At 45.8% G+C, this 26,888-nt stretch overlaps 1 protein-coding gene across 1 annotated transcript in view; it reads left to right on the top strand.

Moving 5' to 3' along the window:
* The window catches only part of LOC109869746 (voltage-dependent L-type calcium channel subunit alpha-1D), a 103,501-nt gene extending 80,733 nt beyond the window's left edge, over window positions 1-22,768 (top strand). Inside the window, exons 32-49 of the mRNA XM_031804042.1 lie at window positions 359-487; window positions 3,396-3,461; window positions 3,550-3,641; window positions 3,848-4,007; window positions 4,368-4,495; window positions 5,213-5,309; window positions 5,432-5,534; window positions 5,966-6,067; window positions 9,267-9,403; window positions 10,534-10,650; window positions 11,095-11,456; window positions 12,488-12,514; window positions 12,653-12,793; window positions 15,999-16,159; window positions 16,357-16,481; window positions 16,670-16,804; window positions 16,880-17,065; window positions 17,146-22,768. Coding sequence (XP_031659902.1) covers window positions 359-487; window positions 3,396-3,461; window positions 3,550-3,641; window positions 3,848-4,007; window positions 4,368-4,495; window positions 5,213-5,309; window positions 5,432-5,534; window positions 5,966-6,067; window positions 9,267-9,403; window positions 10,534-10,650; window positions 11,095-11,456; window positions 12,488-12,514; window positions 12,653-12,793; window positions 15,999-16,159; window positions 16,357-16,481; window positions 16,670-16,804; window positions 16,880-17,065; window positions 17,146-17,442 — 2,565 coding nt within the window. The 3' untranslated portion in view covers window positions 17,443-22,768. The remainder of the gene's footprint in view (window positions 1-358; window positions 488-3,395; window positions 3,462-3,549; window positions 3,642-3,847; window positions 4,008-4,367; window positions 4,496-5,212; window positions 5,310-5,431; window positions 5,535-5,965; window positions 6,068-9,266; window positions 9,404-10,533; window positions 10,651-11,094; window positions 11,457-12,487; window positions 12,515-12,652; window positions 12,794-15,998; window positions 16,160-16,356; window positions 16,482-16,669; window positions 16,805-16,879; window positions 17,066-17,145) is intronic.
* Window positions 22,769-26,888: the final 4,120 nt, after the last annotated feature.

The following is a 26,888-nucleotide window of genomic DNA, read 5'->3' as shown; positions in this document are numbered from 1 at the left end:
TCATGTTTGACCTGGATCATACTGTAGATGTTGTGGGTTTGTCCAGGTTTGCTTGTGTCTGGACACTCTGGAGATGGGAGTGGAGTGCCTCTGTATGACTCCTAGGAGTGGGGACACTTGTGTCTTGTGTAGCTACTGTATGTGTGTGGGACGTGTCTGCATCGCATTCACACATGTTAAGGACTGTTGCATGTTCCTCTATCTGAATGTGTACACACATGCACAGAGGTGGTTGAACACACGTGCACGTACGTACACATGCACACACTGCGTGTTGATCTCTGACCTGCTCCTAGCTGTGTGTTAATGTAGCACTGTGGGTGTTCCACCTCTCTCTGTCTCTCTCTCCCTCTCTCAGAACACAGAGGACAGCGCTCGCATCTCCATCACATTCTTCCGTCTGTTTCGAGTCATGCGATTGGTCAAGCTGCTCAGCAGAGGGGAGGGCATCCGAACGCTCCTGTGGACCTTCATTAAGTCCTTCCAGGTAAGAGAAGAAATGCTCACGTATAGGGTTGCCAAGCTACCTGTAATTTACCAAAGTTTTCAAAATCTTCGGTAATTTTGGTTATTAACAGGTCATTTATGATAACTTTGGTCATTTATACTTGAATAACTTTTAATATATATATATATTCATACAGTATTCTTTTTTAGATCTGTGTCATTTTGTCCTTGCATTTCTAGTAGATAGACCATGTGGTTCAAGACAGAATTGCCTAATTAATGAGCATCTAATCAACCTTATTATTTTCAATAAACTCTGCCAACTATTAACTTTTTTCACAACTGCCACCAGTGTGACGCCAAAACATTTACAACCAAGACATATTGACACAATAAAATACATTTAAGTGTGTAAAATATATATATAAAAGGTAATTTCATGCTGAAACCCTCATATTAAACACCAATGGTATTCACTAAGTTGATGGTTTATATTTAGGATAGTGTTTTGATTCATGAGCTGAAATAAAAGATCCCAGAAATGTTCCAAACCCACAAAAAGCTTATTTCTCTCAAATGTTGTGCACAAAATTAATTTGTTTACATCCCTGTTAGTGAGCATTTCTCCTTTGCCAATATTATCAATCCTTACCTCTGCTTGCTGTGTTTCTCTGCACCTGGGGTCAAGTTCGTACTAGCATTATTGGCACAAAATCAAGAAGCTGATTAAACAGCATGATCATTACACATGTGCACCTTGTGCTGGGGACAATAAAAGGCCACTCTAAAATGTGCCGTTTTGTCACATAACACAATACCACAGATGTCTCAAGTTTGTTTTGAGGGAGTGTGGAATTGGCATGCTGACTGCAGAAATGTCCACCAGAGCTTTTGCCAGAGAATTGAATGTTAATTTCTCTACCATAAGTCACCTCAAACGTCGTTTTAGAGAATTTGTCCAACCGGCCTCACAACTACAGAACACGTTTAACCACGCCAACCCAGGACCTCCACATCCGGCTTCTGCATTTGTGTGATCGTCTGACACCAGCCACCCGGACAGCTGATGAAACTGTGGGTTTGTCTGACACCAGCCACCTGGACAGCTGATGAAACTGTGGGATCGTCTGACACCAGCCACCAGGACAGCTGATGAAACTGTGGGTTTGTCTGACACCAGCCACCTGGACAGCTGATGAAACTGTGGGATCGTCTGACACCAGCCACCAGGACGGCTGATGAAACTGTGGGTTTGTCTGACACCAGCCACCAGGACAGCTGATGAAACTGTGGGATCGTCTGACACCAGCCACCAGGACGGCTGATGAAACTGTGGGTTTGTCTGACACCAGCCACCAGGACAGCTGATGAAACTGTGGGATCGTCTGACACCAGCCACCAGGACAGCTGATGAAACTGTGGGATCGTCTGACACCAGCCACCCAGACAGCTGATGAAACTGTGGGATCGTCTGACACCAGCTACCAGGACAGCTGATGAAACTGTGGGTTTGTCTGACACCAGCCACCAGGACAGCTGATGAAACTGGGTTTGCACAACGAGAACATTTCTGCACAAACTGACAGAAACCGTCTCAGGGAAGCTCATCTGCTCGTCGTCCTCTCCAGGGTCCTGACCTGACTGCAGTTTGGCGTCTTAACCGACTTCAGTGGGCAAATGCTCACCTTCAATGGACACTGGCATGCTGTACCACTTGTATGGCATCATGTGGGCGAGTGGTTTGGTCATGTCAACGTTGTGAACAGAGTGCCCCATGGTGGAGGTGGGGTTATTGTATGGGCAGGCATAAGGTACAGACAACGAACACAATTGCATTTTATCAATGGTAATTTGAATGCACATAAATACCGTGATGAAATCCTAAGGCCTATTGTGACGCCCATTACTTTCAGTTACTTTTAGATTACTTTCCTCTTAAGAGACATTAGAAGAAGACAAAAATAGGCCTCCCGGGTGGCGCAGTGGTTAAGGGCGCTGTACTGCAGCGCCAGCTGTGCCACCAGAGCTGTCCCACCATTTACATTTAAAACTTTAGTCATATAGCAGACGTTCTTATCCAGAACGATTTACAGGAGCAATTTGGGCTAAGTGCCTACCTCACATCAGCAGATTCTTCACCTAGTTGGCTTGGGGATTCGAACCAGCGACCTTTTGATTACTGGCCTACGCTCTAACCGTAGGCTTCTTGTAACCCAGTTCTTTCTACTTCAATACAGATAGTAATATGATAGGGCTACATTTTTACATTAAAATCCAAAGTCTGTCAGATTTCCAGTCATTTCAATTAATTTAATACCCCTTGATCTTCAAGAATAGGACTTGGAAATATAGAAATATAGATTAGCCAAATAGTTTTACCTGAGCGAGGACTTATTCGTCTACTCTGTTGTTAAATACTGTTCTCATAGAATGCCATGCTTTGAGAACTACTGAAAAGTGCTATTTGCATTAGAAAAATGAATGCCATATGTTGCATTTGCTAAAGGCCTATTGTTTACGTTTTTTTGGGTGGTGACACTTTGTTATCTCGATCATTTGCAGCTGCTTAAGTCTATCAAAAGTGTGCGAGTTTGAACACATGTCCATTAAGTCTATGGATTATTTTTTGTTGTTGCACAAATTAGAGCCCCTTCTTAACAAACTGTATGTGTAGCACAATACCACAGAGGAGTGTAGAAGGGAGAAACTACCTCAACGTTTTATTCCATCCCCCTGGGCACAGACATCAGTTCCAAAAGAAACTTGAATGTTACCAGAATTCTGTCAGTTTACTGGTCAACTTTGAACGTTTCCAGTAATACCCTTCCTCTGCAACTCTACTGGGGTAACAGTGGAGCCAGACAGGTCAGAGTGTAACATACAGGTGAAGGTGCTTCCCTTGCTGAGTCAATCTACTAAAACTATCTTTTTCTCTCTGACCTTCCTAGGCTCTTCCCTATGTTGCCCTTCTGATAGCCATGTTATTCTTCATCTATGCTGTTATTGGAATGCAGGTAACTGACAGACATTTATTTTGGAAATGTTAAAGTTACAATATGATTAGCATTTATTTCTTCAATAACACACTGTGCTGTGTTTCAGGTGTTTGGAAAGATTGCCTTGGTAGACCACACACAGATTAACCGAAACAACAACTTCCAGACCTTTCCTCAAGCTGTCCTGATGCTCTTCAGGTATGTGTGTGCATGTGTGCGTGTGTGTGTGTGTGTGTGTGTGTGTGTGTGTGTGTGTGTGTGTGTGTGTGTGTGTGTGTGTGTGTGTGTGTGTGTGTGTGCATGTGTGCGTGTGTGTGTGTGTGAGACCTATTGATTTATTATTATGGATGGTGAAAGGTTGTGGTCATTGTAGTCCTAATATTACTGTTGTTGATACTTCTCAGGTGTGCTACAGGTGAGGCGTGGCAGGAGATCATGCTGGCATGTCTGCCAGGGAAGCTGTGTGACTTGGAGTCAGACTACAACCCTGGAGAGGAGAAAACCTGTGGCAGTGGATTCGCCATCATCTACTTCATCAGCTTCTACATGCTCTGCGCCTTCCTGGTATCCACATACACACATAATCGCAGCATGTACACACACCCACATACACACAGGGTTGGGTAGGTCACTTTCTAAGTGTAATCCATTACAGTAACTAGTTACCTTTTCAAAATTGTACTCAGTAACATACATTTTTGGATTTCCCAAACTCAGTAATGTAATCTGATTAGTTACTTTTGAATTACTTTCCTCTTAAGAGGCATTAGAAGAAGACAAAAAGGATGCATCAAAGTAGTCTCTGACGTGTGGTCAGACTTGCTCAGGTGGAACAAACTTCAACGTTTTTCAATGCTGAATGGAATGTCATTGAGAAAACAGAAAGGTAATCCCTTACTGACACACTGTATACCTCTGTTTTAGATCATCAACTTGTTTGTTGCTGTCATCATGGATAACTTTGACTATCTGACGCGTGATTGGTCCATTCTGGGCCCTCACCACCTGGATGAGTTTAAAAGGATCTGGTCTGAGTACGACCCTGAGGCCAAGTGAGTCTGCATTACCATCTGCACATAGAGTACACATACACACACACACCCCTGCAGTCATTCATTTACATTGGTTCTCACTGTGTGTTGTTTCTGTATTGGGTGTTGCTTTCAGTAGTGTGTTGGTTTCAGTGTCTGTGTGACTGTGTCTCTTTCAGTAGTGTGTTGGTTTCAGTGTCTGTGTGACTGTGTTGCTTTCAGTAGTGTGTTGGTTTCAGTGTCTGTGTGACTGTGTCTCTTTCAGTAGTGTGTTGGTTTCAGTGTCTGTGTGACTGTGTTGCTTTCAGTAGTGTGTTGGTTTCAGTGTCTGTGTGACTGTGTTGCTTTCAGTAGTGTGTTGGTTTCAGTGTCTGTGTGACTGTGTCTCTTTCAGCAGTGTTTTGGTTTCAGTGTCTGTGTGACTGTGTCTCTTTCAGTAGTGTGTTGGTTTCAGTGTCTGTGTGACTGTGTCTCTTTCAGTAGTGTGTTGGTTTCAGTGTTTGTGTGACTGTGTTGCTTTCAGTAGTGTGTTGGTTTCAGTGTCTGTGTGACTGTGTCTCTTTCAGTAGTGTGTTGGTTTCAGTGTCTGTGTGATTGTGTTGCTTTCAATAGTGTGTTGGTTTCAGTGTCTGTGTGACTGTGTTGCTTTCAGTAGTGTGTTGGTTTCAGTGTCTGTGTGACTGTGTCTCTTTCAGTAGTGTGTTGGTTTCAGTGTCTGTGTGACTGTGTCTCTTTCAGGGGCAGGATAAAGCATCTGGATGTGGTGACCTTGCTGAGACGCATCCAGCCCCCTCTAGGCTTCGGCAAGCTGTGTCCACACAGAGTGGCCTGCAAGGTGTGTCTGAACACCCAAACAGCACAAACACACATCACACACATATTACATAACGTGTTCATATTGTGAGCTCAATCCTGCCCTGGTTAACTCATATGTTGCATGACCGTAACTCCTTTTAGAGACTGGTTGCAATGAACATGCCCCTGAACAGTGATGGCACGGTCATGTTCAATGCCACTCTGTTTGCCTTGGTGAGGACCGCTCTGAAGATCAAAACTGAAGGTGAGCACTGGGAGAAAACACAGTGATGTCTGAATGAGGACATACTATGAAGTCCATCGGACAGAATCATCCCACAGTATTTCTGATGGCGTATTTCCATTAAGGACTTACCCCAGTGTTTTACCCAAACCGCTCAGATTTTTGTGTTTCCACCGCCACGGCCCGGCTCCAGTTTCTCACTGGCCCATGTCCTCAGTAGACCTGGTCTGACTTAAAGCCAAGGTTCACAAGTCCTCAGTGTCAGACTTAGCTATGTGGAAACACAGTTCCCAAAGAATAACATTAGAGCCCACATTACCATAATCACTGTAGACACACTGGTGCTGTAATGGAAACACCCAATGAATGTACTCAAAATACTCTTATACAGTGGCCTGCTCGATAGCTGTCTTGATTGGGTCCAAATCATTTACCAAGTGTTGGTTTCCTAGGCAACTTGGAACAGGCCAATGAGGAGTTGCGAGCGGTCATCAAGAAGATCTGGAAGAGGACCAGCATGAAGCTGCTGGACCAAGTGGTGCCCCCTGCAGGCGGTCAGTAGAATGGCTCCCGCCTCCATGTGTCTGTGGTGTCTGTCAACAGTAACTGTATAGTAGATTCTACGTCATGGCTAGCGCGGCTAAAGAGAGACTTCCTCATGTCAGACTGCCCTCTATACCCGCACATGCTCAATTGTTACGTACACTTTAAACATACAAATGCGCTGTGCAAAACTACATAGCTAAGCAGTGTTATTACTTATGTACTGTGTGTGTAATCACGTTGGCGATCCTACGCTCCAGGCTGACCTTCAACAAAGTTTTCCCTCAGCAGTGGTATTACACAGGATATATACATGGAACTCAAAGCATATACTCAGCAGTCACACCTTGAAAATAAACAAATTCATTGACATTAGTGATCCATGGCCTTACTAACCTTGTGAAACAGATTGCTTCGACAAGTTATTGACAGACAGTTGAGTCTTCACTTCCTGTTTTGTGTGTGAATAGCTGTAAAAGTCTCAGTTGTTAGATCACAGATAAGAGCTGGATCAGATAGGGGATGAGACAGAAAGTACAGACTGTCACTTAAGTTCGGCGAAACTCACCTTATCTCACTCACTTTTTCCCTCCACAGTGTGGTCACATGCTCATTACAGCCCGACTCTGGGGCCTCCTAGTGATACTCAGGCCAGGCTCCCTATTCACTTCATTGTGCACCAAGCAGTGTACTCTATAGGAAGGGGATATCACAGCACCCATGTGTTTCTGTCAAATGCCATGCTGAACTGTTGTTCTGTATACTGCTTGGTTGACCTGAGCCATGCCGACCTATACAGTCTGTGGTGTTGTGCTGTGTTGTACTATGCTGATGATGACCAACCTGTGGTGTTCTTCACTGTGCCATAGTTTGCTGAAACCATTATTTGTGGTATTTTATTTTCATTGTTATCTTTTGCTGCACAATATTTTCTGATTTAACTCCGATGCTTGGCTTGTTCTAGCATTGCATGCTCTGCTATAGTTGACTAACTCCTCTTGATCTCTCTCGCTCTCTCTCTTTCTGGCCAAGCTTTTCTCCTCCACAGCTTTCCCTCCTCCTCTTTCCCCTCTTCCATAGTCTCTTCTGCTCTCTCCCTCTCTCTGCCGTCCGGAATTTCCTGCAGCAGTTCTGTTTTTGGCCGGTGGCATGGAACTAGAGTTGCCTCTCTCCTGTGCCCTAGTTGTCTCCAGTCTGCTTACTAACTAGCTGAGTGACACAGATCGCTGCTTCCCTGGCCTGCACGTCTCTTAACAGTTTAGATATTCTTCTCTTTCTGCTGTAGTCTTCTTGCTAGGTGCTTCTAACTGTGGCAGTATCCCTGTACTGTAGCTAAGCCTTAGATACTGTAGGTGTGTAGCTGTTTGATAGACTCGTATGTTTAGTAAGATGTGGTTGTGTTGGTTTGAAAGAAAACGAGCGTTGCGCCGCATCATATCATGATTTTGTGGTATGATGACAGTATTGAGTTGAGGTTAGTGTCTGTTTGGCTGTTTACAGTTCTATGTTTCAGAACAGTTCATATTTTGATACTACCAGATACTCTAGTGCAAGGATGGGAAACTTTGATCGGGTGGGGTCCACAAAAATCTGAACTCATCATGAGGAGCCGCAGTGGCTCGCTGGTCAGCTTACCTACATACATACATACATATACTGTATACAGTACCAATCAAACGTTTGGACACACCTACTCATTCAAGGGTGTTTCTTTATTTTTTTACTGTTTTCTACATTGTAGCATAATAGTGAAAATCACAACTATGAAATAACACATCATGTAGTAACCAAAAATATTTGTATATTTGAGATTAGTAGCCACCCTTTGCCTTGCTGACAGCTTTGCACACTCTTGGCATTATCTCAAACAGCTTCACCAAAAATGCTTTCCCAACAGTCTTGAAGGAGTTCCCACATATGCTGAGCACTTGTTGGCTGCTTTTTCTTCACTCTGCGGTCCAACTCATCCCAAACCATCTCAATTGTGTTGCGGTCCGATGGTTGTGGAGGCCAGGTCATCTGATGCAGCACTCCATCATGCTCCTACTTGGTCAAATAGCCGTTACACAGCCTGTAAAGTGTGTGTTGAGTCATTGTCCTGTTGAAAAACAAATGATAGTCCCACTAAGAGCAAACCAGACGGGATGGCGTATCGCTGCAGAATGCTGTGGTAGCCATACTGGTTACTGCCTTGAACAGACAGTGTCACCAGCAAAGCACCCCCACACCATCACACCCCCTCCTCCATATTTCACGTTGGGAACCACACATGCAGAGATCATCCGTTCACCTACTCTGCATTTCACAAAGACACGGCGGTTGGAACCAAAAATCTCAAACTTGGACTCATCAGACCAAACGACAGATTTCTACCGGTCTAATGTCCATTGCTCATGTTTCTTAGCCCAAACAAGTCTCTTCTTCTTATTGGTGTCCTTTGGTAGTGGTTTCTTTAAAGCAGTTCGACCATGAAGAAACTTTCAACGTTTTTGACTGACCTTCATGTCTTAAAATAATGATGGACTGTTGTTTCTCTTTGCTTATTTGAGCTGGTCTTGCCATAATATGGACTTGGTCTTTTACCAAATAGGGCTATCTTCTGTATACCACTCCTACCAACACAACTGATTGGCTCAAATGCGTTAAGAAGGACAGACAATCCATAAATTAACTTTGAACAAGGCACACCTGTTAATTGAAATGCATTCCAGGTGACTACCTCATGAAGCTGGTTGAGAGAATGCCAAGAGTGTGCAAAGCTGTCATGAAGGCAAAGGGTGGCTACTTTGAAGAATCTCAAATATAAAATATATTTAGATTTTTTTTAACACTTTTTTGGTTACTACATGATTCCATATGTGTTATTTCATAGTTTTGATGTCTTCTCTATTATTTTACAATGTAGAAAATAGTAAAAAAATTAAGAAAAACCCTTGAATGAGTAGGTGTGTACAAACTTCTGACTAGTCCTGTATACTGTATATAAAATTTTTTGGGGGTTTCTGCAGAATATCAGTTATTCAAAACAGACTCATGATAAAGACAGCATACATGTATATGATATTCAGCCAATTGTTGGAGTGCTCTGAAGAGTTCCTATAGGAGAGGTAGAGTACCATTGTGTCTTCGGGCCTAGTGTTATTTCCCAGGATGCTGTGCGGCGTGGTGAGGTGCTGACAGTGGAGGCGTTTGTGTGGTCTGTTCACCTAGATGACGAGGTAACCGTGGGGAAGTTCTATGCTACCTTCCTGATACAGGACTACTTCAGGAAATTCAAGAAACGCAAAGAGCAAGGCCTGGTGGGAAGACACTCATTCTCCAGCCTGAACTCCACCATCGCCCTCCAGGTGAGTCTCAACTGCTGTACTGTTCTGTATTGGACTGTACCATTCCACCTCCTCTAGAGTTGTCAATAGTTACCAAACTGGGCCTCCCGGGTGGTGCAGTGGTCTAAGGCAGCTGTGCCACCAGAGATTCTGGGTTCGAGCCCAGGCTCTGTCGCAGCCGGCCGCGACCGGGAGGTCCATGGGGCGACACACAATTGTTTTATTTTAATAGTTACCAAACTCACACTATTATGGCCAATCTGTGTACACTCTACACAACAAGTCAGTTTATTTCAACTGCAGATACCTGTACAATTTAAAAGATATTAACCTTTGAAACTAACTGATAGGACTTACAAACCAAAATATGTGGCTAATTTAGTAAGATAATAATACATTAATATGGGTAAACAATATGTAACTGCTAGTTAGCGATTGGTTGAATCACACTAGTGCTGCTTTGTCCAATCATCACTGGACATCTGCAAAGCAGCAGGCCTCTACACCTGAATACAATGTTGCTTCCCTGGCCTGCACTGTGCTATGTCACCTCTAGCCACGCTTACATCTGCAAAGCAGCAGGCCACTACACCTGAACACAATGTTGCTTCCCTGGCCTGCACTGTGCTATGTCACCTCTAGCCACGCTTACATCTGCAAAGCAGCAGGCCTCTACACCTGAAGACAATGTTGCTTCCCTGGCCTGCACTGTGCTATGTCACCTCTAGCCACGCTTACATCTGCAAAGCAGCAGGCCTCTACACCTGAAGACAATGTTGCTTCCCTGGCCTGCACTGTGCTATGTCACCTCTAGCCACGCTTACATCTGCAAAACAGCAGGCCTCTACACCTGAAGACAATGTTGCTTCCCTGGCCTGCACTGTGCTATGTCACCTCTAGCCACGCTTACATCTGCAGACTATATCCTTTCTTACCTGCTTCTGGAAACAATCAGAGATAAAGAGAATGTTGTTCCTCAGAAATGATTTAGTCTTGTATCAACTCTGGATTAGCAGTGCTGTGCACACTCACCCTGATTAACAAAGCACCTCCTCAGTCTGATTTGTCTGTGTGTACTGTATGTGTCTGACCTTATGCTTCAGTTCATGTGTTCCTGCCAGCTCTCAGCTGCTCCCTTGTCGTCGTTGCAGGCTGGCCTCCGCACACTGCATGATATTGGGCCCGAAATTCGCCGAGTCATATCATGTGACCTGCAAGACGAGGGCCTTGTAGACATGAATGCAGAAGAAGATGACGAGGTGTCTAGGGTAAATCACTGTCCCAGTTCATTCAATAGATGCGCTTGATTTAACTCACCCGACACTTGTCTTTTACAGCCAATGGAATGGTCCCAAACTCAGTTCACGTGTAATTTCCATTGTATGATTGACAGAGAGGAATCAAGTCTCGTTGAGACTAGTTTAAAGATGATAACACTCATATTGCCTGATAACCCAGAACACACAGTAGATGATACTTATTCAACCCAGTGGTTTGAAAGTTACTCCACTTACATAAAATCTTTTGCACACTTCACTAAATGCACTGTTCATTTAATACCCTCATTACCTGCTGAACATCATTTTAGTGAAGATCGGAATTAAAACCTCAATGGCTGTTCCTTACCACCAGGACAGACCCAAAGCCAGTGGTTAAGTTTGGTCACTGTGTTTTTATGGTCGCCTGTACTGACCCGAGTGTTGTCTCTACAGAGGAACGGCGTGCTGTTCGCCAACCACACCAATCACGTTAACGGGGACCAACGGGGTTCTGTCACCCAGCGGCCCCTCCAGGTCCCGCCTCCTTCCTGCCACGCATTCGTGGAGCCCTCTCAGGTTGGCTCTGAGGAAGGGGCTGGTGACCCCCACCCCTACAACCACTACTACCCCAAATCCCCCATGTCCTCCAACGCCAACCTCAACAACGCCAACATCCCCACCCTGCCCTCCCTGACCAAAGGGGGGCAGCGGTGCTGTCTCCGCCGCGAGCACTCATCCGCTAATGGGGCACCCTCCTCCAGCTCGCACCGCAAGAGTGTTGACTTCGACACCCTCACCACGGTCCAGTCTGCAAGGTAACTTAGGATGCTGCTTTCTTGGCTAGGTCTCCCTAGTAAATGAGCTCTCTTAAACTCAAAGGGACTTCCTGGTTAAAGGTTACATAATATTATGGTCCACTTCATTTTGAATGCAGTAGTCAATGAATGTATGCACTTTAAAAAAATATGTTGATTCAATGTACAATTGTATGGCAACAAGGTGCAAGAAGATAGTGAGTTCACTCAACAACATTTTCACACATAAAGTGTTTTCTCAACCAATATTTTTGGAGTAAGTTGCCAATCCTATTGCAGCTGGTTGTCTTACAATTGTACGTTGAATCAACATCTTTTTTTTACATTGCGCTAATGAACTAGGGGATTATTGTAGGTTTGAATTCATGTGTGATGAGAACAGTGGTTTTTTGCTTGCGTAAGGTCTAGGAGCTGTGGAGCTCAATGAGATCAACCCCATGACAACAGATGTGGATCTGAATAGGGCGTTTGGGTTTTCCCCCATCACATCCTTACCACAGCTACAGTGCCTTGCGAAAGTATTCGGCCCCCTTGAACTTTGCGACCTTTTGCCACATTTCAGGCTTCAAACATAAAGATATAAAACTGTATTTTTTTGTGAAGAATCAACAACAAGTGGGACACAATCATGAAGTGGAACGACATTTATTGGATATTTCAAACTTTTTTAACAAATCAAAAACTGAAAAATTGGGTGTGCAAAATTATTCAGCCCCTTTACTTTCAGTGCAGCAAACTCTCTCCAGAAGTTCAGTGAGGATCTCTGAATGATCCAATGTCTTTCACATATCCTGGCCTTTCATAGAATGGATCTTTTCAGCACTGTTCATTCTTGCACCACTAAGAGCTCTTTATGTTGAAATCCTGGAATTGTGTGTATCTATCAGTAACACACACACTCCAGACCCATTCATTTTATGTCCAGGATTATTATTTCTGTTTGTCTCACATTGTCTTTGTCATTGCATGCCCTTCCCCCTCCCCTGTCCCAAATCCACATTTCCTTCACCACAACGTGCTTGCTTGGACAGGAGGCTCTACTATGAGACCTACATTAGGTATGTGTGTGAAACTACTGTTTCACCCTTTAATGACCCCGATCTCGCATTGGTTTATATGATCTGCTTTACTAAGATACTATACCTCAATCACCCCTTAAAAAGGTGTCTGGTTGAACTTTGACCCTTTGACCCCAGGTCAGAATCAGGGGGTGTTCTGTACCCAACCATCCGTAGAGAGAAGCCAGGGGGAGCGGACAGTGATGATGACAAGGGCTCAGGGGAATACTTCAGTGGAGAGGAGTACCAGGAGGACGACCTCATGTTGCACAAGGACAGGTATCACCTGGAACTTCTCCTCTACTCTCCTCTACTACACTGTCCTCTACTGTCCTCTACTGTACTGTCCTCTACTGTCCTCTACTGTCCTCTACTGTACTGTCCTCTACTGTCCTCTACTGTCCTCTACTGTACTGTCCTCTACTGTACTGTCCTCTACTGTCCTCTACTGTACTGTCCTCTACTGTACTGTCCTCTACTGTCCTCTACTGTACTGTCCTCTACTGTCCTCTACTGTACTGTCCTCTACTGTACTGTCCTCTACTGTCCTCTACTACACTGTCCTCTACTGTCCTCTACTCTACTGTCCTCTACGGTACTGTCCTCTACTGTCCTCTACTCTACTGTCCTCTAATGTCCTCTACTCTACTGTCCTCTACTGTAGTGTCCTCTACTCTACTCTACTGTCCTCTACTATACTGTCCTCTACTGTCCTCTACTGTACTGTACTCTACTGTACTGTACTCTACTGTACTGTCCTCTACTCTACTGTCCTCTACTCTACTGTCCTCTACTCTACTGTCCTCTACTGTACTGTCCTCTACTGTCATCTACTCTACTGTCCTCTACTCTACTGTCCTCTACTCTACTGTCCTCCACTGTCCTCTACTGTCCTCTACTCTACTGTCCTCTACTGTAGTGTCCTCTACTCTACTCTACTCTACTGTCCTCTACTGTAGTGTCCTCTACTCTACTCTACTCTACTCCACTGTCCTCTACTCTGCTCTCCTCTACTCTACTGTCCTCTACTGTACTCTACTCTATTCTCCTCTCCTCTACTACACTGTCCTCTCCTCTACTCTGCTCTCCTCTACTGTCCTCTACTCTACTGTCCTCTGCTCTCCTCTACTCTCTTCTCCTCTCCTCTACTGCACTGTCCTCTACTCTCATCTCCTCTCCTCTCCTCTACTGTCCTCTACTCTACTGTCCTCTCCTCTCCTCTGCTCTCCTCTCCTCTATTCTACTGCACTGTCCTCTACTCTCATCTCCTCTCCTCTACTGTCCTCTACTACACTCTCCTCTACTCTCCTCTACTCCACTGTCCTCTACTCTCCTCTACTCCACTGTCCTCTCCTCTCCTCTCCTCTACTGCACTGCACTGTCCTCTACTCTGCTCTCCTCTCCTCTCCTCTCCTCTCCTCTCCTCTCCTCTCCTCTCCTCTCCTCTCCTCTCCTCTCCTCTCCTCTCCTCTCCTCTCCTCTCCTCTCCTCTCCTCTCCTCTCCTCTCCTCTCCTCTCCTCTCCTCTACTCCACTGTCCTCTACTCTCCTCTACTGCACTGCACTGTCCTCTCCTCTCCTCTCCTCTCCTCTCCTCTCCTCTCCTCTCCTCTCCTCTCCTCTCCTCTCCTCTCCTCTCCTCTCCTCTCCTCTCCTCTCCTCTCCTCTCCTTTCCTCTCCTCTCCTCTCCTCTACTGCACTGTCCTCTATTCTGCTCTCCTCTACTCTAATGTCCTCTACTCTACTGTCCTCTACTCTACTACACTGTCCTCTACTCTCCTCTACTGCACTGCACTGTCCTCTACTCTGCTCTCCTCTCCTCTCCTCTACCCTACTCTACTCTACTGTCCTCTCCTCTCCTCTACTGTCCTCTACTCTACTGTCCTCTCCTCTCCTCTGCTCTCCTCTCCTCTATTCTACTGCACTGTCCTCTCCTCTCCTCTCCTCTCCTCTCCTCTCCTCTCCTCTCCTCTCCTCTCCTCTCCTCTCCTCTCCTCTACTGTCCTTTACTCTACTGTCCTCTACTCTATTCTACTCTATTCTACTCTCCTCTCCTCTACTGTCCTCTAGTACACTGTCCTCTCCTCTACTGCACTGTCCTCTACTCTGCTCTCCTCTACTCTCCTCTACTCTCCTCTACTGCACTGTCCTCTATTCTGCTCTCCTCTACTCCAATGTCATCTACTCTACTGACCTCTCCTCTACTGTCCTCTACTCTACTGTCCTCTACTGTAGTGTCCTCTACTCTCCTCTACTGTCCTCTCCTGTTCTCTCCTCTATTCTACTGTTCTCTCCTCTCCTCTATTCTCCTCTCCTGTTCTCTCCTCTACTCTACTGTACTCTCCTCTGTTCTCCTCTCCTCTATTCACCTTTCCTCTCCTCTATTCTCCTATCTTGTACTCTCATCTACTCTACTGTACTATCCATATTCTCCTCTCCTGTGCTCTCCTCTGTTCTCCTCTAATGTGCTCTCCTCTGTTCTCCTCTCCTCTATTCTCCTCTACTGTGCTCTCCTCTATTCTCCTATCTTGTACTCTCCTCTACTCTACTGTACTATCCATATTCTCCTCTATTCTCCTCTCCTGTGCTCTCCTCTAATGTGCTCTCCTCTGTTCTCCTCTCCTCTATTCTCCTCTACTGTGCTCTCCTCTATTCTCCTATCTTGTACTCTCCTCTACTCTACTGTACTATCCATATTCTCCTCTATTCTCCTCTCCTGTGCTCTCCTCTGTTCTCCTCTAATGTGCTCTCCTCTGTTCTCCTCTCCTCTATTCTCATCTACTGTGCTCTCCTCTATTCTCCTCTACTGTGCTTTCCTCTATTCTCCTCTACTGTGCTCTCCTCTATTCTCCTCTACTGTGCTCTACTCTATTCTCCTCTACTGTGCTCTCCTCTATTCTCCTCTACTGTGCTCTCCTCTATTCTCCTCTACTGAGCTCTCCTCTATTCTCCTCTACTGAGCTCTCCTCTATTCTCCTCTACTGTGCTCTCCTCTATTCTCCTCTACTGTGCTCTCCTCTATTGTGCTCTCCTCTATTCTCCTCTACTGTACTCTCCTCTATTCTCCTCTACTGTACTCTCCTCTATTCTCCTCTACTGTACTCTCCTCTATTCTCCTCTACTGAGCTCTCCTCTATTCTCCTCTACTGAGCTCTCCTCTATTCTCCTCTACTGTGCTCTCCTCTATTCTCCTCTACTGTACTCTCCTCTATTCTCCTCTACTGTACTCTCCTCTATTCTCCTCTACTGTACTCTCCTCTATTCTCCTCTACTGTACTCTCCTCTATTCTCCTCTACTGTACTCTCCTCTATTCTCCTCTACTGTACTCTCCTCTATTCTCCTCTACTGTACTCTCCTCTATTCTCCTCTACTGTACTCTCCTCTATTCTCCTCTACTGTACTCTACTCTATCAGTACCTGTCCAGATTTTGCTGCTGTTGACAAGGTGGTTGTTTACTGATGTTGTTGTCTGGTTGTTGCTCAGGATGCCCCATAGGGAGTTTCAAGACCTTCAAACTGACTTGGACACAAATGCATCGAGGGGTTACCATCAACCGGATAGTCTCTATGACGACGACCAACAACCCATTTACCAAGATGGTGGGCGGTCGCCAAAGCGATGGTTGTTCCCCTCTACACCCCAGGGTGAGGTCCCTTGGTTACCATAGTGATTCAATCAGAGGTGTCACTGATTGGCTGATAAAGATGATGATGGAACACTCAAAGGGCTTTACATTGTAATGAGATCCATAAATGTAAATGATAGGTGTCTCTCCTGTGTTTAAACCTCCAGCACCCCACAGACCCTCCTTCAACTGTCTCTCCTGTGTTTAAACCTCCAGCACCCCACAGACCCTCCTTCAACTTTGAGTGTCTGCGGAGACATAGCAGTCAGGATGATGACATCCCCTTGACCCCTTCCGTTCCCCATGGAACAGCTCTACCCCTGCATCTGATGCAGCAACAGGTGGGTACCACTGAACCAAACTGATGGCTACCCATATGCACTGAAAGACTTACACAATTAGCTTACAAAATATTGACACAACTCACTGCACATACACACAAACGTGTGAGTCTTAATTTAGGCAATGAATTAAAGGTATGTCTATGTGGTTTGACCTCCATGACCCCTCCTCTTCTCCTGTTCCCTAGGTGATGGCAGTGGCTGGCCTGGACTCCAGCAGAGTCCAGCGTCTCTCTCCATCACGCTCTCTACGTTCCTGGGCCACGCCCCCCACCTCCCCCATTAGCAGGGACCACTCCCCATACTACACCCCCCTCATCCAGGTACGTGTGTGTGTGTGCATTTCTGAATGTAAATGTGTTGATACATTTTGTGTGTGTGTGTTTGTGTGTATCCAGGTGGACTGGCGTGGTCCCGGCAGTGTGAGCAGCACCCCTGGCTCTGTGAGAAGAAGCTCCTGGTACACTGACGCCCCGGAAGCCCCTTTGAGCCTCACCTACTCCCCCTCACAGCTCCAGATCCCCCCAGAGTACCGCAGGCAGTACCACCAGAAGATAGGCAGTGCCAACAGCCTAGTAGAGGCCGTGAGTAGCCCTGACACACACACACACACAACACACACACTTTGATTGATTTAATGATTTCCCCCTTTTTCCTGTTTCAGGTGTTGATTTCAGAAGGACTGGGGAAATACGCCAAGGACCCCAAATTTGTGGCGGCGACGAAGCATGAGATCGCGGACGCCTGCGAGATGACCATCGATGAGATGGAGAGTGCCGCCAGCAACCTGCTGAATGGCAGTATGGGTAATGGAGCGGGGGCAACCGGGGCCACGGACAAAGTGACGGCCACGAACCTCAGGGACCGTAATCTCCATGACTACAGTGATGAGGAGCCGGACACAAGTGTGAAATGTGAAGAAGATCTGACTGATGAGATGATATGCATCAGCACCCTATAGCAGTCAGTCACATAGGCTGACATGGCACCCTATAGCAGTCAGTTACATAGGCTGACATGGCACCCTATAGCATTCAGTTACATAGGCTGACATGGCACCCTATAGCAGTCAGTCACATAGGCTGACATGGCACCCTATAGCAGTCAGTCACATAGGCTGACATGGCACCCTATAGCAGTCAGTCACATAGGCTGACATGGCACCCTATAGCAGTCAGTCACATAGGCTGACATGGCACCCTATAGCAGTCAGTCACATAGGCTGACATGGCACCCTATACCGTATGAAGTGCACTATATAGGGAGAGATGTGCCTTTTGGAGTGCCTTTCTTTCTATGGAATGAATAGGTGGATGGAAACACTGCCAGCTGGAGAGAACTGGAGGGATGGAGGGACACGCTAAGGCTCCAACTACAGTGGAGTGGAGGGACACACTAAGGATCCAACTACAGTGGAGTGGAGGGACACGCTAAGGATCCAACTACAGTGGATTGGAGGGATGGAGGGACACGCTAAGGATCCAACTACAGAGGAGTGGAGGGACACGCTAAGGCTCCAACTACAGTGGAGTGGAGGGATGGAGGGACACGCTAAGGATCCAACTACAGAGGAGTGGAGGGATGGAGGGACACGCTAAGGCTCCAACTACAGTGGAGTGGAGGGACACACTAAGGCTCCAACTACAGTGGAGTGGAGGGACACGCTAAGGCTCCAACTACAGTGGAGTGGAGGGACATGCTAAGGCTCCAACTACAGTGGAGTGGAGGGACACACTAAGGATCCAACTACAGTGGAGTGGAGGGATGGAGGGACATGCTAAGGATCCAACTACAGTGGAGTGGAGGGACACGCTAAGGCTCCAACTACAGTGGAGTGGAGGGATGGAGGGACACGCTAAGGCTCCAACTACAGTGGAGTGGAGGGATGGAGGGACATGCTAAGGATCCAACTACAGTGGAGTGGAGGGATGGAGGGACATGCTAAGGATCCAACTACAGTGGAGTGGAGGGATGGAGGGACACGCTAAGGATCCAACTACAGAGAACTGGAGGGATGGAGGGACACGCTAAGGCTCCAACTACAGTGGAGTGGAGGGACACACTAAGGCTCCAACTACAGTGGAGTGGAGGGACACGCTAAGGCTCCAACTACAGTGGAGTGGAGGGACATGCTAAGGCTCCAACTACAGTGGAGTGGAGGGACACACTAAGGATCCAACTACAGTGGAGTGGAGGGATGGAGGGACATGCTAAGGGTCCAACTACAGTGGAGTGGAGGGACACGCTAAGGATCCAACTACAGTGGAGTGGAGGGATGGAGGGACATGCTAAGGCTCCAACTACAGTGGAGTGGAGGGACACGCTAAGGCTCCAACTACAGTGGAGTGGAGGGACACGCTAAGGCTCCAACTACAGTGGAGTGGAGGGATGGAGGGACACGCTAAGGCTCCAACTACAGTGGAGTGGAGGGACACGCTAAGGATCCAACTACAGTGGAGTGGAGGGATGGAGGGACATGCTAAGGCTCCAACTACAGTGGAGTGGAGGGACACGCTAAGGATCCAACTACAGTGGAGTGGAGGGATGGAGGGACACGCTAAGGCTCCAACTACAGTGGAGTGGAGGGATGGAGGGAGGGACATGCTAAGGATCCAACTACAGTGGAGGGATGGAGGGACACGCTAAGGATCCAACTACAGAGGAGTGGAGGGATGGAGGGACACGCTAAGGCTCCAACTACATTGGAGTGGAGGGACACGCTAAGGATCCAACTACAGAGGAGTGGAGGGATGGAGGGACACGCTAAGAATCCAACTACAGTGGAGTGGAGGGATGGAGGGACACGCTAAGGATCCAACTACAGTGGAGTGGAGGGATGGAGGGACACGCTAAGGCTCCAACTACAGTGGAGTGGAGGGACACACTAAGGCTCCAACTACAGTGGAGTGGAGGGACACGCTAAGACTCCAACTACAGTGGAGTGGAGGGACATGCTAAGGCTCCAACTACAGTGGAGTGGAGGGACACACTAAGGATCCAACTACAGTGGAGTGGAGGGATGGAGGGACATGCTAAGGGTCCAACTACAGTGGAGTGGAGGGACACGCTAAGGATCCAACTACAGTGGAGTGGAGGGATGGAGGGACATGCTAAGGCTCCAACTACAGTGGAGTGGAGGGACACGCTAAGGATCCAACTACAGTGGAGTGGAGGGATGGAGGGACATGCTAAGGCTCCAACTACAGTGGAGTGGAGGGACACGCTAAGGCTCCAACTACAGTGGAGTGGAGGGACACGCTAAGGCTCCAACTACAGTGGAGTGGAGGGATGGAGGGACACGCTAAGGCTCCAACTACAGTGGAGTGGAGGGACACGCTAAGGATCCAACTACAGTGGAGTGGAGGGATGGAGGGACATGCTAAGGCTCCAACTACAGTGGAGTGGAGGGACACGCTAAGGATCCAACTACAGTGGAGTGGAGGGATGGAGGGACACGCTAAAGCTCCAACTACAGTGGAGTGGAGGGATGGAGGGAGGGACATGCTAAGGATCCAACTACAGTGGAGGGATGGAGGGACACGCTAAGGATCCAACTACAGAGGAGTGGAGGGATGGAGGGACACGCTAAGGCTCCAACTACAGTGGAGTGGAGGGACACGCTAAGGATCCAACTACAGTGGAGTGGAGGGACACGCTAAGGATCCAACTACAGAGGAGTGGAGGGATGGAGGGACACGCTAAGGCTACAACTACAGTGGAGTGGAGGGATGGAGGGACATGCTAAGGCTCCAACTACAGTGGAGTGGAGGGACACGCTAAGGATCCAACTACAGAGGAGTGGAGGGATGGAGGGACATGCTAAGGCTCCAACTACAGTGGAGTGGAGGGACACGCTAAGGCTACAACTACAGTGGAGTGGAGGGATGGAGGGACATGCTAAGGCTCCAACTACAGTGGAGTGGAGGGACACGCTAAGGATCCAACTACAGAGGAGTGGAGGAATGGAGGGACATGCTAAGGCTCCAACTACAGTGGAGTGGAGGGACACGCTAAGGATCCAACTACAGAGGAGTGGAGGGATGGAGGGACATGCTAAGGCTCCAACTACAGTGGAGTGGAGGGACACGCTAAGGATCCAACTACAGAGGAGTGGAGGGATGGAGGGACACGCTAAGAATCCAACTACAGTGGAGTGGAGGGATGGAGGGACACGCTAAGGATCCAACTACAGTGGAGTGGAGGGATGGAGGGACACGCTAAGGATCCAACTACAGTGGAGTGGAGGGACACGCTAAGGATCCAACTACAGAGGAGTGGAGGGATGGAGGGACACGCTAAGGATCCAACTACAGTGGAGGGACACGCTAAGGATCCAACTACAGTGGAGTGGAGGGATGGAGGGACACACTAAGGATCCAACTACAGTGGAGTGGAGGGATGGAGGGACACGCTAAGGATCCAACTACAGTGGAGTGGAGGAACACGCTAAGGATCCAACTACAGTGGAGTGGAGGGATGGAGGGACACGCTAAGGATCCAACTACAGTGGAGTGGAGGGACACGCTAAGGATCCAACTACAGTGGAGTGGAGGGATGGAGCGACACGCTAAGAATCCAACTACAGAGGAGTTTCACCCAACTTTCTTTCTCTCTGTCTGGCAACACCCAGTGAACCGAGAGATATAGGTAGGGGTTGTCCCTTAGGGGATGCAGTAATGCTAGGTTTGCAGTCCACTCAGGATGAGTAGGATTAGTGTCACCACGTCAATGACTTCATACAGAAATCACATATCAGTGACATCACGTTCCAATCCTCAGGCATATCCCCCCTGCCTCCCATTTGCCTTACCCTCTGCACAGAGATACTGAGAATAGTGAGTCATAGGTGTAGTGGTGGCCATTTTACAGAACACTTTTTGAAACTGTGAACAACCAACACACAAGAAAACAGTGTACTCAAATATCACACACTCATTCCTGCCCAACCAATCAATCTTCAGGGATGACAGGGTTCCGATCGATAGACACATATACAGGTACAGACACTAGAAGCCATGTTGTTTTAGTGAAAGGAAAAAGCTATTAAGTTGTAGATATTTTTTAAACCCTGTAAGAAAAATAAACTATAGAAAAGAGATGCTTTATATTTGGTTAATTATGAATCGTTACAGGTATAGCAATATCGTCCCCATGCCTATGTTTTATTTGTGAATTAATATGAAATTATATTTTATAATCTTGTCGCCTTTTTTTCCGCTAGAATGCATTATGTTTAAGCATAGCAGTTTAAGGAGGATAATATTGATGTAGAATGACTATGATGTCAAAAAGAGCTGCTTTCACTGAAGTGTACGTACAGTATGGCTGTACAGAAGGAGGGTTTACCATTTACCAGCTTAGCTCACTGCCAAAAGAAAGAAATAGTTTCAGGTTACATTGAGGACAACTGTTTTTCATTGTGTATTGTACAGCACTGGAGCAGTTTAACTGTTTACTGTGTTACTGTGCTTCTTCTTCAACTGGTTACTGTCATGGAAATGGGTTCATTTCCTGTTAACCTTTACAGTATGTGCAATGAAAGGGCTCCTTCAAAAAAATAAAAAATAAAAATAAAAGGGAAAATCTATGCTTTGAAGACACATAGCTGTGGCCAATAAGGCTGTATGACTAATATGCATTTTCCAAACGAGTAAAGTCAAGTTCAATATAAACGCATGTCATGTCAGGGATCTTTGTGAAATGGCGTCACGAAATGTAAATTCCTTAACAATGGAATATAGTGTTTACAACTACTAGGTTTTCCTCAGCATAACTACCATCTTTCTCTCGACACCAAACAATTCAACACATGAATGATGGCATAGTGATGGCATAGTGATGGCATAGTGATGGCCACTTTTATCTAGAAGGGATAATACAGCTTTGGTCCAAATGTACTTTTCATATAGCAGGTTAGGAGAAATAGGTTAAGGTTAGGAAAAGCGTTAAGGTTAGCTAAAAATAATTTTCAAAATTACTTTTGACGTCAATTTGACAAAAGTTGTATCCCATCTAGAAATGACCACTCAGTGAATGTTTCGAGAGTGGGGTTCAAATCCTGACATAATGGTATGCATGCATGCCTTCCAGGACCGGTAATGATAACTACTGCACCAGAGGTTATATCACTGGCTCACAATGTCTTTGAGATGGTGAGACTATACTTTTCCTGGGGCTATGTACAGTTGAACTCGGAAGTTTATATACACTTAGGTTGGAGTCATTAAAACTCATTTTTCAACCAATCCACAAATTTCTTGTTAACAAACTATAGTTTTGGCAAGTCGGTTATGCATGACACAAGTAATTTTTCCAACAATTGTTTACAAACAGAATATTTCACTTAATTCACTGTATCACAATTCCAGTGGGTTAGAAGTTTACAAACACTAAGTTGACTGTGCCTTTAAACAGCTTGAAAAATTCAAGAAAAATATGTAATGGCTTTAGAAGCTTCTGATAGGGTAATTGACATAATTTGCGTCAATTGGAGGTGTACTTGTGGATGTATTTCAAGTCCTACCTTCAAACTCAGTGCCTCTTTGCTTGACATCATGGGAAAATCTAAAGAAATCAGCCAAGACCTCAGAAAAATTATTGTAGACCTCCACAATTCTGGTTCATTCTTGGGAGCAATTTCCAAATACCTGAAGGTACCACGTTCATCTGTACAAACAATAGTACACAAGTATAAACACCATGGGACCAAGCAGCTGTCATACCGCTCAGGAAGGAGACACGTTCTGTCTCCTAGAGATTAACATGCTTTGGTGCGAAAAGTGCAAATCAATCCCAGAACAACAGCAAAGGACTTTGTGAAGATGCAGGTACAAAAGTATCTATATCCACAGTAAAACGAGTCCTATATCGGCATAACCTGAAAGGCCGCTCAGCAAGGAAGAAGCCACTGCTCCAAAACCACCATAAAAAGCCAGACTATGGTTTGCAACTGCACATGGGGACAAAGATCGTAATTTTTGGAGAAATGTCCTTTGGTCTGATGAAACAAAAATATAACTGTTTGGCCATAATGACCATTGTTATGTTTGGAGGGAAAAGGGGGAGGTTTGCAAGCCGAAGAACACTATCCCAACCGTGAAGCACAGGGGTGGCAGCATCATGTTGTGGGGGTGCTTTGCTACAGGAGGGACTGGTGCACTTCACAATATAGATCAAATGATGAAGAAGGATTATTATGTGGATATATTGAAGCAACATCTCAAGACATCAGTCAGGAAGTTAAAGCTTGGTCGCAAATGGGTCTTCCAAATGTACAATGACACCAAGCATACTTCCAAAGTTGTGGCAAAATGGCTTAAGGACAACAAAGTCAAGGTATTGGAGTGGCCATCACAAAGCCCTGACCTCAATCCTATAGAAAATGTGTGGGCAGAACTGAACAAGTCTGCGAGCAAGGAGGTCTACAAACCTGACCAGCTCTGTCAGGAGGAATGGGCCAAAATTCACCCAATTTATTGTGGGGAGCTTGTGGAAGGCTACCTGAAACATTTGAATCAAGTTAAACAATTTAAAGGCAATGCTACCAAATACTAATTGAGTATATGTAAACTTTTGACCCACTGGGAATGTGATGAAAGAAATCAAAACTGAAATAAATAATTCTCTCTACTATTATTCTGGCATTTCACATTCTTAAAATAATGTGCCGATCCTAACTGACCTAACACAGGGAAATTTTACTCTGATTAAATGTCAGGAATTGTGAAAAACTGAGTTTAAATGTATTTGGCTAAGGTGTATGTAAACTTCCGACTTCAACTGTATGTGATTACAGAGACCTTTGAGTCAGAGATCTGCCAAGTGATATGTGAAGGTAACTCCCACTAATTGAATCATCTTTATTTATACTGTTTGCAAGTGATAAAAACAAAAACTACTTTGAGAAACAAAAGGTTTGATATGCAGCTTGTGCAATTCACAGCTTAATTGTGTGTACTGCTTCTGTTGTGTAAGAAACTGTGCAGAATGTGAAGGTTAAAGTGATTCACTGTACTTGAAGAATCCTGCTTTCTACCCACTAACGTTACAGATGATTCCACTTTGTAGCAGATTAGTTTTACCTTCAGATTTTATACTGTTGAAACCCCTTTTTTTTGTACAGTTCCTTTATTCTTTTGAACATTTGCCTGGAATGCTGATGATTTTGTAACGATCACAACTGAATAAACTCTCTCCAAGTCACTCAAAGGCTCCAGATGACAGTATCTGTGTTATATGTACTCGGCGGCAGGAATTTGCCAAACAAAACATATGGACTCTACATATGATTAAAACAATTACCATCACAGCTGTTGGTGAGTGTGTAAAACGCAGGGTGCAAAGTGATGATGTAACATTCTTAATTTAAAACGTAGTCAGAAGCACTAACATGGTGGTTAATAATGCTGTACACGTGACTGTGAACGTGTAGAAACTAGAGGGTACGTTTGTGTGGGATCATTATGTCTTATCTAGGCTCAGCTGTACAGCTACAGGGAATTTCTTTAGAAATGTCATAAATGTGACTGGAACATTGCCCATTGCGACAGTTGGCTAGCTGGCAGCTGTTGATTAAGTACCAACATTTCCATAGAAATCATGGAGCTATAGATCCCGAGGAATTGAGATAGGCAAACAATGTGTTACCCCGATTCAAAACAATGGATTGGATTAGGAACAAAGACAGATAGAAAAGGTTCAGTAAAATGTAAGTGCTGGTGATATGCAGTACCAGTCAAAGGTTTGGACACACCTACTCATTCAAGGGTTTTTCTTTATTTTTACTATTTTTACCCTAAAACACTTCTGCGAGCAGGCCTTTCTAATCGACCTGGCCCGGGTATCCTGGAAGGATATTGACCTCATCCCGTCAGGAGAGGATGCCTGGTCTTCCTTTAAAAGTGCCTTCCACACCATCTTAAATAAGCATGCCCCTTTCAAAAAATGTAGAACCAGGAATAGATATAGCCCTTGGTTCTCTCCAGACCTAACTGCCCTTGACCAGCACAAAAACATCCTGTGGCGTTCTGCATTAGCATCGAATAGCCCCCGTGATATGCAGCTTTTCAGGGAAGTTAGGAACCAATATACACAGGCACATGCAGTAAGGAAAGCTAAGGCTAGCTTTTTCAAACAGAAATTTGCATCCTGTAGTACTAACTCAAAAAAGTTCTGGGACACTGTAAAGTCCATGGAGAATAAGAACACCTCCTCCCAGCTGCTCACTGCACTGAGGATAGGAAACACTGTCACCACCAATAAATCCACTATAATTGAGAATTTCAATAATAATTTTTCTGCGGCTGGCCATGATTTCCACCTAGCTACCCCTTCCCCGGTCAACAGCCCTGCACTCCCCACAACAACTCGCACAACCCTCCCCCATTTCTCCTTCACCCAAATCCAGATAGCTGATGTTCTGAAAGAGCTGCAAAATGTGGACCCCTACAAATCAGCCGGGCTAGACAATCTAGACCCTCTCTTTCTAAAATGATCTGCCGAAATTGTTGCAACCCCTATCACTCACCTGTTCAACCTTTGTTTCGTATCGTCTAAGATTCACAAAGATTGGAAAGCTGACGCAATCATCCCCCTCTTCAAGGGGGAGACACTCTAGACCCAAACTGCTACAGACCTATCTATCCTACCCTGCCTCTCTAAGGTCTTCGAAAGCCAAGTTAACAAACAGATTACTGTCCATTTACAATCCCACCGTACCTTCTCCGATATGCAATCTGGTTTCCGAGCTGGTCATGGGTGCACCTCAGCCACTCTCAAGGTCCTAAATGATATCATAACCGCCATCGATAAGAGACATTACTGTGCAGCTGTATTCATCGACCTGGCCAAGGCTTTTGACTCTGTCAATCACCACATTCTTATTGGCAGCCTCAACGGCCTTGGTTTCTCAAATGATTGCCTCGCCTGGTTATCCAACTACTTCTCTGATAGAGTTCAGTGTGTTAAATCGGAGGGCCTGTTATCCGGACCTCTGGCAGTCTCTATGGGGGTGCCACAGGGTTCAATTCTCGGGCCGACTCTTCTCTGTATACACCAAGGATGTCGCTCTTGCCTGGTGATTCTCTGATCCACCTCTACGCAGACGACACCATTCTGTATACTTCTGACCCTTCTTTTGACACCGTGTTAACTAACCTCCAGGTGAGTTTCTATGCCATACAACTCTCCTTCCGTGGCCTCCAACTGCTCTTAAATGCAAGTGAAACTAAATGCATGCTCTTCAACCGATCACTGCCCGCACCTGCCTACCTGTCCAGCATCACTACTCTGGACGGTTAGGACTTAGAATACGTGGACAACTACAAATACCTAGGTGTCTGGTTAGACTGTAAACTCTCCTTCCAGACTCACATAAGCATCTCCAATCCAAAATTAAATCTAGAATCA

This window comes from Oncorhynchus kisutch, linkage group LG24 (assembly GCF_002021735.2).
Source record: "Oncorhynchus kisutch isolate 150728-3 linkage group LG24, Okis_V2, whole genome shotgun sequence".
In the NCBI taxonomy this organism is placed as follows: Eukaryota; Metazoa; Chordata; class Actinopteri; order Salmoniformes; family Salmonidae; genus Oncorhynchus; species Oncorhynchus kisutch.
The sequence above is the reverse complement of the archived record's forward strand: the minus strand, read 5'-3'. Positions and strand labels throughout refer to the sequence as shown.